The sequence below is a fragment of the Penicillium chrysogenum genome (assembly GCF_028827035.1).
Source record: "Penicillium chrysogenum strain IBT 35668 chromosome Unknown utg000005l_segment0_segment0, whole genome shotgun sequence".
Lineage (NCBI taxonomy): Eukaryota > Fungi > Ascomycota > Eurotiomycetes > Eurotiales > Aspergillaceae > Penicillium > Penicillium chrysogenum.
In genome coordinates this window covers 9,237,117-9,252,570 of record NW_026622753.1, presented here as the reverse complement: position 1 = coordinate 9,252,570, position 15,454 = coordinate 9,237,117, and the positions used below count along the sequence as shown (strand labels likewise).

Sequence of the window (15,454 nt, the reverse complement as noted above, 5' to 3'; positions counted from 1 at the left end):
AAACGGAAAACCGGGGCCATGGAGAAGCGCTCGACCGATGCCAAACCAGTCAAGCCTACGCGTCCCCGCCCATTATAGGCTGGTTTGATCCCGAAACGCTTCTCTCGCACAAGCCTATGTACAAGCACGGCTGTGGAGACGGTTGCATATCTTTGAACGAGGACAAGACTGCAGTCTACGAGACTGTGAATCGAAATTCATCTTATTTGCCTTATGCATTCTGACCCACATTCCCACACTTCGTACGTAACAGAGTAGTACTCCGTAGTTCGAAGGGCACGTTCTGTTCAGGGAGAATGCCCCGAACAAATTGGGATTTTCATCGCCCATACCTCATTGACCTGGCCTTATTCCCCGCCAACCCCATATTTATCTGCCGATCCAAAGTTAATAGACCTTACTCACGAGTATTTGGCAATCTAGCATGACATTTCTATCTCTATATGTATACATGAGATGATATATTAGGGTGTACGGTATATTTGTATATCCCAACTTCATCGAATTCATGATATTGTAAGTGTATGTTAGTGAAGACTAAGTCGCTCTATGCTTTCGATATAGGCTGGAATGAACAAGTCCACGATCACCCAAGCCACGGGATCATTGTTTTTTCTTTTCTTTGCAAGGCTGAAACCACACCCTCTAAATAGCAAGAATAAGCAACATAAGGCCAAACCTCGACTAAGTGACCCTGAAAATCTTTTCAAAGACGAAATAGATACTACCATCACCATGGCCTACAACGTTTCGGCAGAGTTGTTCGCAGAATGGGCTATAGGGCTGGTCATCATTGCAGTTCGCCTTTACGCACGGTGGAAAGTTGGAAAGGGCAAGTTTTACTGGGATGATTTATGTCTAGTATTAGCCACGGTCAGTCCTTGTGCATTTCGAATGAGGTAATGATACTAACTGCGAAAAGATATTCTGGACAATGCACACCGTCTTCCTCTACCTCTGTACAGGTATGTTTTCTTCTAGCTCCCTGCTCTGTTTCCATGTTAATTCAAGACAGATGTATACGGATCGAATATTGGTCTCAACGAGAAGACGGCGATGGAGGTGCCAGACAGCCAAGTCGCAACACTACGAACCGGCTCCATCGACGCATTTGTTGCCTGGGTCTCTTATGTCTTCATGGTGTGGTTATTTAAAGGGGTCCTGATGTTTCTCTACAACAGATTGACGTGCGTCGTTGACTCCTTTCAGCTATTCAAAACCTATGCTAACCAAGCGACAGAATGGGTCTCTGGCAGCACCGCTTGACTATGGCCGTCGGAGCCTTGTGTATCTGCACATTCCTCGCGTCGTTGTTTTTCCACGTCTTTATTTGCCACCCAGTACACAAGAGTTGGCAAATCAAGCCATATGCTGGAGGTGAGATGAATAATTCCGAGGTCAAATTTTGTGGTTGCTAACTCCATCGACAGATAACTGTACTATACGTCCGTTGAACTATATCGTCATCGAAACCCTCAGTATCACGTCAGTACTAAGTTTTCCCAACCCCCGTTGGCCATATATAAACTAACTACTTGAGCAGAACTGACATTGCGGTCCTAACAATCCCCATTCCGCTGATTATAGCGGCCCGGATCCCAATCTCCCAAAAGCTACTCCTCTGCATCCTCTTCTCATCCGGAATCTTCGTCATGATCGCTGGCTTCCTCCGCGCATATTACTCCGTCAAAGACATCTCCGAACTGTCAACCGCCCTAGGCTGGGCCTCCCGCGAAGCCCTCGTCTCCGTGATAACAATTTGCGCCCCCGGAATTAAGCCACTTATCAGCAATTCGCGCTGGTTCTCGACAAATGGCAGTTCAAACCATATCAGCCAGACGCCAAAGGGAAGCAATCTCTTTACTTCGAAGAGTCGGGGTGGGGATAACAAGCATCCGTATGAGCTGTCGTCGATGGCTTGGGGGAAGTCGCGGCGAGATTCGACGGGTGAGAGCCAACAGCATATTGTTGTTGATACGAATCGGAGTGGAAGAGGCTCATTCGACGATTACAAAGAAGGAATTGCGGTCACCACGGATGTCACGGTGTCTGAAGAAACGCGTTCTCGGAATGAAGGGCATGCCTAATGATGTGAGGTTTATATAACATTTAATATCTATAGTATTTTCTATGTCTTTAATGATATTCTCTCCCCCTTATTGGTGCTGTGATTAGAAGCATATGAAGGATTGGCTGCGAAATATAAACTAGTGAAAAGCATACCTAGGTATAACCTGTGAAATATATAATACGCAATAAAACAGAAGGGGTAAGTTAAGAGTTATTACCCCCTACACAGAGAACTTCGACATACTGAGAAAATCAGAACTCTACACGACCTCATAATACGGACATATTGAAAACAAAACAGTATTATTCAGAGGACGTTGTCAAGTCTATTGCCATATATTCCTACAATCCAGCATTCCCGCTGGTACCCACGTGTGTTGTGATTGCTTCTCTCCCTGTTGGCCATGAGCAGAGGGCTTCATGCCTCCATTAAAGATGTGAAATCCAGTGTAGAAGGGACAACCTAGAGAGTCCATGAAACCATGGAAGAGTAATAATAAAAAAGAGAGATTCGTGACTCGTATCATTCATATATGATAGAACAAAGATGAGAAAAGCAAAAGCGCACCAGAAACAAGACTAGAAGTGTTCCTTCCAGAATTTGAACCGGACGTCCTTGGTTGATGAAGATTTGGCTGCGTCGCTGATCTGCATGGCAGCAGTATTAGGACCACAGAAGTACACACCTATATCGGTGGTACCGGCACTCTGCAGACCCGTCATGTAGGACTGATCCAGCAAGCCATGCCGCATAGCAGTGAAAAGTCGTTTGAAGTCCGGACGACCGAAATTCGTCCGACTCTTTAGCTCGGTGAGAGGGTCGAGGGCCTGACCGACGGAATTGAGATAGATATTTGCGGCAGTGTCGGGGTCGAGACGCTGCGTGAGGTAGGTGTGGATACGCAAGAACTCCGTGCTTCCCTCGCTAACAGCCGCGCTGGCGGATTGTGCTTCTAGGGAAGATAGCAAAGCTTGGAACCATTCAAATGACGAGGTATCCTTACAAACCCAGATAAACTCGACACGTCGCAGTCGACGAGGAGGGTTCGGACTTGATCGGAGATGCCAAATGTTTTTGAGAATAGATGCCCAGGGCGTGACGCCAATGCCGGTGCCGATGAGCACGGCGATTTCATTGTCGAATACATCTTCGGCGGGTGCACCATATGGTCCATCCACACGGATCGCGGGCATGGTCTGTCCGTTCTGGAGGGCAACTTCGTACATGCCGTTGGGGTCGAGACCTTCAAGATCTTTGGCTTGGGCGGGACCGCAGCCGAGTGCATCTCCAAGTGCTCGGGTGAAGTCTCCGACTTGGCGGACGTGGATGCTGAGATATGGATCGAAGGGGCAGGAGGTAATGGTGAATGGATGCCACTGGGTGCTGGATACGTCAGGTACTTGGAGAAATACCCACTGTCCGGCTTTGTACTTCATGCTTGGTTTGTGAAACTGGATCTCCATGGCGGCTAAGGTCATTGGTTAGCTGTGGTCAACCCAGACACTCATGAAAGCATGGGATCGTACCATAAGGATGACGGATAACTTTTGTGATCACCGTCATGCGCCGAGATCGGATCTCTCTGTAGAGTCGCTCAAAGAGATACAAAGCTCCGATGACCAACTCCCATCTCCACCCTTCATAGCCAAGACAATGATCCCAAAACTCTTGTCCTGCAAAAGGGGAGATACGGTGGTCGGTGTCTCGGACGAAGCATCCAGTGGCGTGGGTATAAAGCGCCAACATAAATGGGATAAAGAGGTGATGCGCATACCAGAAAGTTTCATATGCCTGCTGACGAATGCGGTGATGTGCGGTTGTATACATGAGCATCATGCACAAGAGCATGACATGGCCCGTGATACCACTCGCGCGAGCAAAATGGATCTCTACTGCAAGTTCTGGACGGATTTGCTCTTGTTCGATGTTGTAGAAACTGGTTAATGTTAGCAAAGTGACTGAGACAAACTGAATGAGTGAACGGCTTACTTGGCGTAGTGAGAAGCGGTGTGGATAGCTGTGAATACTAGCATGGCATAAGCTATTTGCCGATGGAACCATGCCGACTCATCTAGTGGTAGCCATCTGATTTGTGGTCTCAGCCATCGAAGGATGTTCCGACACATGGGAAATAGGATCAAAGTGCAATCGACCGAAAGAACGAGACCTGCGCCTCTTGATATCCAGACTGAATAGCTGAGCCTATTCAGCAACTCCAACTTTGGATTTGATGCCTGTAGATACCTTTGAGAATGTCAGCAACGCGGTTTAGGAACTGGTATACGTCAGAATACATACCATCCTACAGCAAAGATACCAATATGTGAACCCCAAAAGAACAAATGGAACAAGACCTTGGAAACAGTCAACTCCGACTTATTCCACCAGGAGGCTTGAGCTGGGGCCATTCTTTCTCTTCGTTTTTAAGAATGTCGACCAGCGACGAGTAATTTAGGCGATAAAAGACGATTCAATCAAAGGAGTGACAAGTCCAGACGGTTGACCAGCAACCCGGTAATATACACTGAAGCTCAGTCGAAAGCGAAATCTCCTGATCCTCTTTTGTGGCAAGACTCCAGTGTCAATATTGAGAGGTCAGTGGCTTCGGAATTTGTCAACGCCCTTGTTTCTCCATGAAATTGGTGTAAACCAGAATCTTCCGGGACAACCCGCTTGAAGACGAAGAGCAGGTTCGAAAATGTTCCAAATACTCTGGAACACCTCGCTCTGGGAAAGCAAACTCGCAGCTTGCGATAGTGCTCAATAAAGATGTATAGAAGCTTGAATGTGGGTTGCGCGCCTTGTCGCAAGCGCTGCTGGCGTTCCGCCGGGGGGGTTTCCTCGCACTTATTCTCTCTAATATGAGAGGTTACTGGCACACTTGAGATAAAATATGATATTTTATCGGTTGGTTCAAGTTGCCCTAGACATGGTTGGCGTCAATAGATGAATAAGGACAGGACCGGAGGTGAGTTGGAGGTTCAGAGAATCCCAGTGTTGTGGTTTTAGCTGCAGGGGTGGGGGGGCGGCCGATCTATAATTACATCGCTTCTGGCGGGCACTACTCCGTCTAACCGTCTAACCGACTGTGGTAGATTTCTGTCCAATAAACTAAGGAGCATTCAAGCCTACGGTGTCTGTGCTTTCCAAATTCTCCTAAGAATGGGGAGTGGAAAGAGACCAAGAGACGAAGTCCCAGGGCTAGAATCTTGGTCGCTTAAAAGCCTCGTCAGTTTTTGCCTGGTCTCTTTCAACTGCTATCTTGGCTTATTCTTTCCGAGGCTTTCAAAGGTCTTGCTTATCATGCTGGGCTCCAGTTTATATTAATACTCTGAAAAGTTTGCTATTTTTAATGACCGTTCGTAGCAGGCACACCAATCATGACACGGAGTTTATACGTCTGAAGTCTGACCACCGTGCCACGTTCCCCGCGATGAAGCGAGTCAGTCAAAGGAAGCAGACGCAGTTCGACCAATCTTATCCGATTTGGGTTCTTGCTCCAATAATGGCGGGCTTAGGCGGGTGGAAGCTAAACGGGTCGACGCCGCAGTCCAAAAGAGAGTAATGCCCCGGTGGTGACAGAGAGGCTGGTGAGTGGCCGTGAGGACTGTGAGTGGACAGCGTTAAATGAGGCCAAGGAACGAGAGTTGATGAGATATTGGCCTATTATAATCCACCTGCAAGCGCTGTCTTTTCGTCACACGGGACGCCGAGGGTCGCCCAGCATCGGTGAGAATACCTGTCATTCGGTTCAGGATCCTTAGTGCATTGACGATTCGCCCAAATATAGTGACTCGGGCTCTGTTTCCCCATCAACGATTTTTTTTCTCTCCCGATAAAAGTCTCCACTTAGCACTGCAGGTTAAATCAGGCACGGATTGACATTGCAGAAGATGTCGAAAGACGGTGTGTTGCACTGAATTGGAATCAGGGCTACTGTGGTCATCTGATCTGGAATGTTCCAAACTTGTCTCTAGTACAAAGATGAGACAACCCAGACAACCCAGACAGTGTAGAAAGCATAGTCCTCGGCTGAAAGCCTCAATAATAAAATTACAATTCGAATGTCGATGAGACTTGAAAGTGAAGGACCCTGTGCGTGCCATGCGTGCCACCTGCAGTTCATCACGCCAAGCGCAAGCTGCGGCCTCTGATTTGCGGACATCCACTTTGCGATCCGCTCCGTCACATCCCCCACTCTCCAATCACGCGGCCTAAGCCGGTTCTTCAAGAAGCTCAGGAAGAGGGGGTTGTCAAGGATTCGAGGACTTTCGAGCCGATGATTGGTCTACATTACTTGTATCCGTGCGGATCACGGTTTAGCCCTACTCTTCTTGCATGTGTACCAACCCCGGCGCAGCGATTCACCTTTTTGGCGCTCGACAATCACATCCTGGCAAAGTGTGCCAAGTTCTGGTTGAGTTACCAGAGGGGTCGGTAGTCTAAGTATAGATTCTTATACCTAGTCCAACCTGCAAGTATGCCACTCGGAGCATGCTGCTTTTTCTTTCCCCATATGAGATCATGTTACTACGATAAATCCTTGCAATATTATCCACTTTCCATGTGCTCTGGATTCTCCAACTTAATCAAAGTCTCTGTGGCTTGCGATCATACGATGAAGTGATCCTCTCACAGAAGACGTCGCAGCTATTTGGGGTTTGCGGCATATGTCGCCCAGGATTAGCTCCGCACTTTGTCACTTACACTAAAGTGACTTTATTTCCTCCGAGGCCTTCGCTGGACGAAGCTCTACCACACACAACAAGTTTTCGCTCGGTCAAGTGCCCATAACTCAGCACAATGGGCAGGCTCATCAAGAACCATTGGGGGCGGTTAATCATTCTCACCGCAGCAGCTTGTATGTTGCCCACCAAACACTCCCAGCTTGAAGCCGGAGCTGACAGAATTCAAACAGATCAGGTCGCCAGTGCTGTTGAGGGCTTTATTTGGCCCAAAGTATTCTGGGACTTTATCTCCAGGAACCTCGATGCCGCCGTTGCCCCGGTACCCGTTCTCCAAATCCTAAACCTCATCATGGGCCTCGTCGGCATAGCCTGGGAATGGCCTCTTAAGCCACTTGCTGGCTCAATACCGCATCGCAGCATTGAAATCCGTCTCATCATATACCCCCTCAGCGCCCTCCTCGCGGCGCTTCTCTATCAAGGGACAGACCCTGCAATATATTATTTGATTGGCATCGGTGTTTATTTCTGGGCCTACAGTGAAGGCGAGGTATGTTCTTCCGCGTATTTGGACATAGACTGTTCTTGTGCTAATGAGAGGATGTATAGGTCGTCTGTCCGGAGCCTTGGACTTTGCCGAAACGGCAAGGAATATTTAAAGCATAACAATGCTTCAGTCTGGTGCGTTGGACGCATCAGACGCAGATCGTGTAAACAGCCTAATACATAACGAACTTGACGACTTGAAAGAGTGACATTGCTTGTATCATTAAACCCCATCTAGGTCTGTGGTCATATGGTCTGGACTGATAACCAGTTGTGGAGAATCCGACCCCTGTTACTGATTCTCGCTCCGGCCCCCGAGATTTTCTTAAATTGGCCTCCAGCTCGTCTTTCCTCCCTCTTAGTCTACCGGCATTCACCCAGATGAGAACAGATGAGGAGGGAAAGTCAGCTCGAGTACGTCGTCCGCTGATCGGGTTCAAAAGATGCGAAGTCGCGTTGGACATCGACGGCATTAATAATGGCCTGTATGATGCCATGAATGGGAATACTGACTTGAGACTTCATGACGGGTGTCGGTATGGGAATGCTAGAATTCGTATATCGAATGTTTCTGAGGCGGTCTGGTTACTCCTCGAGATAGGAGGATTGGATATGGTTTATTTAGCGCTTGAGGTCTTGTGACGTTTCGAGTATTAGGCACCTCGAGTGCCAGCCATTATCCAGCCATTATCCAGCACATGGAGGTGTACTTGCGGCTTTGGTATATAGGATTGAGGGGAAGGCGGCGATATTCATAGGGAAAAGAGAGAAAGAGAACAGAAAGCACCACAGAAACTAAAATTCCTGTTCTGAGCCTACGGCGGCCATATCCCAGTTTGACATACCTACCTTGGATGTTGTACCTAGTTACTTAGGTAGGGAGATGGACAGTAAAAGCGGCTAGGGACGGGGCTAAACCAAAACGGGGAAACATGAGGGCGCCATACCAGGAAGGGAAGGGAGGTGGGCAGGCGGTCGAATACGGCATGTACAGTATCGCCTGGCACGTGATGCTCTGTCCGGACCCAAAAAAAAAAACGTCATTTTGATAAGAATACTCCCACTACTTTTAGAGGTCCAGAAGATCCCATATAAATGTCTCGCCAGTTGTCTATATGTCATTACCTAGCTGCTTGGAAACTGAGAACTAACCCAATCTGACTGACACCAGACAAGATGCCTGCGTCTACAGAAGTCCAACCCAAACTCGAGGAAGACGAGACGGCACTTGAAACAGTGGAGGATGTTCCAGTCAACAAAATGACCAGCTTCAATGGCAGGCTGCAGCAATTCCTACATAATGGGACCGCAACACGCGAAGCCCTGAGTACCTCGAGAACTACTATATCCCAACGCCGCATAAACACCACCAACGAACGCCAAGCAGACCCCATTACCCCCAGCCCAAGACGCAAGAGAACAGTGCCACCAACAGCGCCAGTAACCACAGCCACACATCAACGCACCACCCGTTCAAAATCAACCCTAATGGCAACGTCTCCATCTCCAAGCAAACGCAAGCGCACAGCAACCCCACAAATCCCGCCCACGCCCCCAATAGCGGGTCCTCCAGCTACAGAATCCCTCCTCCGCGACACAATCCCCCCGAACCTGATCCTCCTACTCGTAGGCGTGAACCCGGGAATAATGACAGGCGTAACGGGGTACGCCTACGCACACCCGTCAAACCTTTTCTGGAAACTGCTCTATTCGTCGGGGATAACAAGCGTGCGCCACATACCCGCCGACACATACAAGCTTCCTGCGCTATACAGCGTAGGCAACACGAACATTGTGGAGCGGCCGACGCGCGACGCGAGCATGCTCAGCCGCGCGGAGATGGATGCTGGTGTTCCTGTGCTTGAGGCCAAGGTTGCGGCGCAGAGGCCTGAGGTTGTTTGTCTTGTTGGGAAGAGTATTTGGGAGGCTGTTTGGCGGGTTAGGCATGGGAGGGGGATTCGGAAGGAGGAGTTTCGGTATGGCTGGCAGGCGGAGACGGAGAATATGGGTCGTGGTGATGGTTGGCCTGGTGCGCCGGTTTTCGTGGCTACAACGACTAGTGGGCTTGCGGCTGGGATGAAGCCTGCCGAAAAGGAAGCTGTTTGGGCGGAATTGGGGAGTTGGGTTGTAAAGAGGAGGCAGGAGAGGGGGTTGGATTCTGTGGTGGTTAAGGAGGAGGTTTGATGTGAGAGGTTTGGATTTACTGTTGCTTTTATTTGTATAGATAATGTCGCTATACCATATACTATCATGAATTATGATCATTGCTTGCTAAAGTGTTGAATTTACGAATTGGAACGTTCAAGATGAAATTGGGCAAAAAAGTGTTTGTATTTGTAGACGAGTGAAGTCGCTCATCATTCATCATCTCATGATATCAGGTGCAGAAGCCTGTGAGTACCAATATGCAATCCCAGAAACGGCGAACACTCCCCCAAGCCCATTCCAGAGCTGAAGATATAAAGGGTGCTACATGACGTTTTCCGAAAGGACAATGCGCCGAAGTGCCAGACAAGGGACGATCGAGGGATATGGATATCTCAATAGAGGTCAAGGTGAGGGGTAAAAGAGGGGAGGTAGGTGTCCAGGGCGTGATTCGGTGAGGAAGCAACACCTGTCTGGTCTCCCCGTTGGCCCCAAAAGAAGTAGAGAACAGGTTTAGCGAGTACCGTTGGACTCATTCTTGTATCCCTCGCGCTCACGTGCCTGTTGAAGTAAAGTTAGCATATAGAACCCTGCAATTAATTCACTGCTATTGAACATACCTGGGAGGGCTGGTATTCGCCGGCCTCTAGGATCTTGATCATGCACTCATCATCTTTGGTTGTGCCAAATTCATTCTGAAGAGCGCTCTGGCTAGCGGTATCAAGGAGGCCTTGGGCTCCGTGGCTGCATCCAGAGGTTAATGATCTGACCGCAATACAAAAGCTGGAAACACTTACGATCGAGTCAGGAAAATCTTCCAGCCGTTCAGAACATCAGTCAGAGGAATGCTGCGGTCGTTCTTCCACTTCTTGAGGATGTCAAGGTCATCGACGAAGACAATGAAGTCGTCCGAGCTACCCTTGTAGAAGATCTTGGAGGCAGTTTCGTTTCCACGAGCCATTTTGAATGATGTAAAACTTGAGTTTTGGATAGATTGAAGAGATCTGAAGATATTCGGAAAGTATTTGAAGAGATAGAGGGAAAATGTTGAGTGAAGAGAGGATCAAAAGGTAAAAGGCCGGTGGTTTAATAGCAAGAGATGATGACTGGTGACGTCATACAATGAGCTGATGCAAACAAAAAAAGAAGCTGCTCGCATGTTTCCTCTTCATCTACATGGGGCAGGTCTCGAACTGTACAATTATACAACTAAAATCACAGTGGATATGCTTATGTGTCATTTGTTGTCTTAGTCCCTCACTTTACTACAGTTCTTTACACGGTGAGTTGCCAACTATTGCAGCAGTCGACGTCATAGTAGCTCCCCTGCCCACTGTAGGATCCGCTGTGACGCCAAACGTGGGGATAATCCTCAATGAAGTGGCAAAGGTTGGAGAATCTGCTTGCATTCCAATTAATGATTAATTATGGTGGCCCAAAGCCACAATTACGTTTTCGGGTTAATTATAATCTCCCCTTGACTCCAAGCTCCTCCCGAATGTCCCAGATCCCAAAACGATAACACTTGCCCCGGCTATGTAACAATAGGGCCTTCACTCAGCATGAGAGCGGGGCTTTTTTGACTTCTTGGATGCCAACGCACTAAATAAATTCTTTGGAGACGACCACTTCTGTGGAGACGACCATTTCTTGGAAGATGGAGATATCTCGGGACTTCCATCCTGACTCCGTCTCTTGTCGCTAAGGGGCGAGGAAACAGACGATGTGGGATTCTTGGGTGAACCTTTGAAAAGGAATGTCTTGGACCGCCGAGGCGTGGTGGGTGTCCGAGGCGACTCACACTCGATCTCCTTGTCCTCCCCTATATCGCTGCTGCCTGCTGCTTCCTTGTCCATTCCCTCATTCTGCTCCTCGGGGCGTATCTCGGTTGATCCTGCTTTTGAATGGAAGGTGCTGACGGAGGTCGACCGTCTAGTGATCCCCGGGCGAAGGGTGAGCCGTCTCATGATTGGACCACGTCGGAATAGGTCACCCCTTCCAAGAACCATTCCTGGGAATGGAAGGAGGTCTGCAGTGTAGACATCTGAGATCAGTCGCTCCAGCCGGATTCGGTCAATCCGGCGAGCAGTCAATGTCAATGCAGAGCGATCAACAGGTGTCTTAGGCCGTTCAATCTCGCCTTCAGCCTGCATGACTGGTTCTTCGGTATGGCGTGGGTAGTGCGTTTTCTTGATGACCACATGTTGGACGCGGAACTTGCGGGAGATCGTCACTGAATCCATCGATGATCTGCGCGCCATAGAAGACACTGTGTACTGAACTTGGTCAAGAGGCAACAATGGAAGAGCCAAGAAAGAATGTTTCCTTGGCTCCCACGTCCTGGGCTGGGCCGTTTCGGCCAAAGCGGCCGATACTTTGAGAATATCGGTATTCCATTGCTTTTCTTCCGCTGCCGATGATGCACTGAGAACAAATTCGTAGTTCTCATCTTGGTTCTCGAACAGGAGCTTCCACGAAAATATACATCCATATGGACAAAGTCCTGGTGAGTTAGATGTATACTTTGAGCATAAGTCTCAGCGAAAGGCTACTCACCTCGTCCATTTTGAAGCGTATCAATCTTGAGACTAGTTAGACAGACACAGGCCACTGCTTCCAGTCGACGCTGGTCATCGATTCCCTTGGCAAAGAGAAGGTAGCGTTGGAACAGCACACAGACCATGAACTCCCCGCTGGTGGTGTCCGCCGTTTGATATGTGACATGCAGTACACCGCACAGGACCAACGGGCCTAGGTCTTTATATATACTCTGGAGTGCGTACTGCCCAACATGTTCAGTCACGTCATCTCATTAACGAAGATCTTGTGTTGCCTACCGATTTCGAGATATCCACCTTACCCTGGAGAATAATTGTTTTCTGGATGCGATCTTTGTTGACCGGGTTTCCAGTGACCGAATTGATCTGTGTTACCAGCCCCCGTATTGTGTCCAAAACTTCCTCGATTCCGTAATGGGAAGACGGGCAATCACTGACAGGGGTAGATCTGAGCAGATCTTGTAGTACGAGGGGGTATTTGCAAAGACGTTGGATGGGCTATCTTCTTGTTAGTGGTCGAAAACACCCCGGCTTAACTCACGCACCTTTATCAACAAATCATTCAATATCATTGATTTGTTGTCCTCTTGTCTGCGTCGCTCAGTGGACGCGACCGACTTGGAAAGAGCCTCGATCCCTTGATCATATATTGTCCAGTTGGCAATTGACCGGCGCAAGAGAGCAACGTCTTGTGTCAATAGTTCATAGTTGCTGCAGAATTTGTTGTATATGGGGAACGAAAGTGACTATGAAATGGCCAGTCAGTGCATATAGTCTTATTCGGTATGCCAATACTTACTAATTTCCCAAGTTCACGTGCAACTTCTAGTCCCTCTGCTGGTTCAGCAGTGAGTGCCATCAGGCGTTGGTTGACCGATGCCTTGAGTGATCGAGTCCTTAAGGAACGTTGCTGAAGTCCCTTTAGGCTGCCCAGATCAAGACTGCCTATACGCTTGGTGATCCCTCGAGACATAAGCTCAGAGGCGCCTGCCTGTTGAGCCTGAGGTGCTGACAAGGGAGATGCCGTCTGAAGCTGGGTCAAAAACCGTTCATGTATTCCAAGGATCTCCTGGATGTTGTCATAGATTTCGGGCCTCGTGTCAAAGATCGTAAGGATCTGTAAGTTTATAGAGCACATCAGCATCAGACTGAGGGACGAAAATTAGCTCAATGGCTTACCCCTATAAGAGCCTTCAGACCAAGTACATAATCAGCCTCGGTCTCGACAAGCTCCTGTAGGATATGGCGCCGTCTGGTGGCCCGTGTTTCCGCAGCCTCATCAGCTTGGTGACTTGAGGTTGGCCTGGAGCTGTCACCAGAATGGCGTACATCCGACAGCGTGCTCTGGTTTGTTGCGCTTTGGATGGTTGTCCTAGATCTTATCAAACTCTGGCTTCCGATGCTTGCTGTGGTTGTTTTGACGGTTCCGAGGTGCGATGAGTCGGATGCACTTGACCGGTGACCTTGCGAGCCATGAGAAGATGAATCTGACCAGCCCTCCACGTGCCGCCGGGAGGTAGAAGACTCGCTTTTCCGTCCTCGAAAGCTGTCCATCCATTTCTTGAATGGACGAGGAGTCGTCTTATCGCTCGGGGTCACTCCGCCGCTGCTCTCGAACTTCTCTTCGGATTCATGATCCAGCAGGGCTTGTTTCTCGATCATTGCTTCTTCTTGGTCCGCCATGGTTGCATGTAGCGATACCGCCCAATAAAATATAAGACTCAGATTCCGAGGGCATGGAGAAAGAAGAGGCGGACCTAACCGACTCCTCAAAACAAGGGAATCGAACTTCATGGCGAGGGAAGAGCAACGGGGAGTGCCTGCCTCGTCTACATCTCCGACGTTGGAAAGTGCATGTATAAGAAACAGGGGGAAACTGCCACTATCCAGGCAGTACAGAGTAGAGATTGCGAATTTGAATCTCATCCATGTACGTCATGAGGTAAGGCAGCGGGATAGCTGGAATCAAAATAACACATTTTATATTTCATGCTCTGCCAAATGAATGAGATTTTCCTATTGTAAAAATAATTAGTACATAATGTCCTAAAAGCGAAGTGTTTAACAAAAACTTGAGGCCAAAGTCGTATACTTCGAGCGCCAAGCATCGCCGCTTATATAAAATAGTGGGAGCTCCAGGGCTGCCCATGTGCCACCCCAGACCCACCTGTCCTTCTTCTCTCACTTTCATTCTTTACTCTGGAAATCATCATGGACGATAACATTCATGCTCCTACCGTTGCCTCTGGACCGGCATCCGGGCCCACTCCCCGCGATCTGTCCAAGTTGTCGATGCCGGATCTGATGCAGGAGAAAGAACGCATCGAGGCGGAACTGTCAGCTCTCAGTAGCGTCCTCGAGTCGGTGAGTTCTCAGATCCAGGAGTTCCTGTGACAGTTGCTGACAAGACCTTTCTTTTCAGCATGGAGTACGCATGACTTCATCTCTCACAACCTTCGACGGCTTCCCCCGTGATGATATCGACATCGCGCAAGGTACGCCCCTGCCACACCTAGTCGATTAGGATATATCGCTAAAAGGGAAATATAGTTCGCACAACGCGAGTGCGCATTATCCACCTACGAAACGACCACAAGGAGGTGATGAAACTTCTCGAGAAGGGCATCCACGCACATTTCGCCAACCTACAAAATGCTCAAGGCGCTGGCCCTACTATGAATGGCACAAGCGTCCCGGCTGTTGCGCAGTCGCCGACGAATAATACTGCGTTGGGGACACCGTTTGCCAAGGTCAATAGTGTGGTTTCGGGAAGTCCAGCAGAGCAGGCGGGACTGAAAGCTGGCGATGCAATTCGAAGTTTTGGGCATGTCAATTGGCTAAACCACGAGCGCCTCTCAAAGGTTGCCCAAGTCGTTCAAGAAAATGAAGGGGTACGTTCGGTTCTCTGCCCCTCTTCAAAATTCCTATATGTCTGACTCCTCTCTTTCTCTACAGCGCGCAGTGTCGGTCAAAGTCTGTCGGAAGGATGGAACTGACACCGCAACGGAGTTGGACCTCCAGCTCACCCCTCGACAAAATTGGGGCGGCCGTGGCCTGCTAGGATGTCACTTGGTTCCCTTATAAGGGGACATTTCCACCCATAGCCTGGTTCTGCTACCACTGTGTACATTGACGATATGTACTGATCATGACTAATGCGAGACGCCTTTTCTGTCTTTCTTTTTCCAAAATACTTGGGTTCCTGTAAAGACAAAGGGGGAAATCATATGCATCTCAAACGGCGTTGAAGATAACTCGGCAGGCGAAGACCTAACCACGTGAATTTAAATTTACTCCAATACGCGATATGAAAACGAATACAAGTAAAGCTCTTCATTAACATAGACCCTGCATTTGTAGTAAAAATTTGCCATTCAAAAGCCTCAGATGGACCGATATGTTTGCGCCATGTTGACACTACGTCAGATACGCCTCAGGCATAAATACAC

At 48.8% G+C, this 15,454-nt stretch overlaps 7 protein-coding genes across 7 annotated transcripts; 4 read left to right on the top strand and 3 right to left on the bottom strand.

The window, feature by feature from the left end:
• Nucleotides 1-735: 735 nt before the first annotated feature.
• N7489_011871 (uncharacterized protein) lies at nt 736-2,087 on the top strand (the record flags this gene model as incomplete). Its single annotated transcript, XM_056717620.1, has 6 exons — nt 736-873; nt 923-965; nt 1,016-1,187; nt 1,241-1,377; nt 1,431-1,485; nt 1,544-2,087. The coding sequence occupies 6 exons, from the start codon at nt 736-738 to the stop codon at nt 2,085-2,087; spliced, it is 1,089 nt and encodes a 362-aa protein (XP_056565242.1).
• Nucleotides 2,088-2,649: 562 nt separating this feature from the next.
• Nucleotides 2,650-4,104, bottom strand: N7489_011870 (putative NADPH oxidase (NoxA); the record flags this gene model as incomplete). Its single annotated transcript, XM_056717619.1, has 3 exons — nt 2,650-3,539; nt 3,598-4,007; nt 4,061-4,104. 3 exons carry the CDS (start codon nt 4,102-4,104, stop codon nt 2,650-2,652), a joined length of 1,344 nt encoding a protein of 447 aa, XP_056565241.1.
• Nucleotides 4,105-6,874: 2,770 nt separating this feature from the next.
• On the top strand, nt 6,875-7,422 carry N7489_011869 (uncharacterized protein; the record flags this gene model as incomplete). The annotated part of the gene is made up of 3 exons (XM_056717618.1): nt 6,875-6,932; nt 6,990-7,306; nt 7,366-7,422. 3 exons carry the CDS (start codon nt 6,875-6,877, stop codon nt 7,420-7,422), a joined length of 432 nt encoding a protein of 143 aa, XP_056565240.1.
• Nucleotides 7,423-8,478: 1,056 nt separating this feature from the next.
• On the top strand, nt 8,479-9,486 carry N7489_011868 (mismatch-specific DNA-glycosylase; the record flags this gene model as incomplete). The annotated part of the gene is made up of 1 exon (XM_056717617.1): nt 8,479-9,486. The coding sequence occupies one exon, from the start codon at nt 8,479-8,481 to the stop codon at nt 9,484-9,486; it is 1,008 nt and encodes a 335-aa protein (XP_056565239.1).
• A 474-nt stretch (nt 9,487-9,960) lies between these two features.
• Nucleotides 9,961-10,408, bottom strand: N7489_011867 (SBDS family protein; the record flags this gene model as incomplete). Its single annotated transcript, XM_056717616.1, has 3 exons — nt 9,961-10,008; nt 10,068-10,191; nt 10,245-10,408. The coding sequence occupies 3 exons, from the start codon at nt 10,406-10,408 to the stop codon at nt 9,961-9,963; spliced, it is 336 nt and encodes a 111-aa protein (XP_056565238.1).
• A 592-nt stretch (nt 10,409-11,000) lies between these two features.
• On the bottom strand, nt 11,001-13,688 carry N7489_011866 (putative Rho guanyl nucleotide exchange factor; the record flags this gene model as incomplete). The annotated part of the gene is made up of 6 exons (XM_056717615.1): nt 11,001-11,950; nt 12,004-12,229; nt 12,285-12,503; nt 12,551-12,751; nt 12,805-13,122; nt 13,185-13,688. The coding sequence occupies 6 exons, from the start codon at nt 13,686-13,688 to the stop codon at nt 11,001-11,003; spliced, it is 2,418 nt and encodes an 805-aa protein (XP_056565237.1).
• A 528-nt stretch (nt 13,689-14,216) lies between these two features.
• N7489_011865 (putative 26S proteasome non-ATPase regulatory subunit Nas2) lies at nt 14,217-15,089 on the top strand (the record flags this gene model as incomplete). Its single annotated transcript, XM_056717614.1, has 4 exons — nt 14,217-14,369; nt 14,428-14,500; nt 14,556-14,896; nt 14,961-15,089. 4 exons carry the CDS (start codon nt 14,217-14,219, stop codon nt 15,087-15,089), a joined length of 696 nt encoding a protein of 231 aa, XP_056565236.1.
• Between the last annotated feature and the right edge of the window lie 365 nt (nt 15,090-15,454).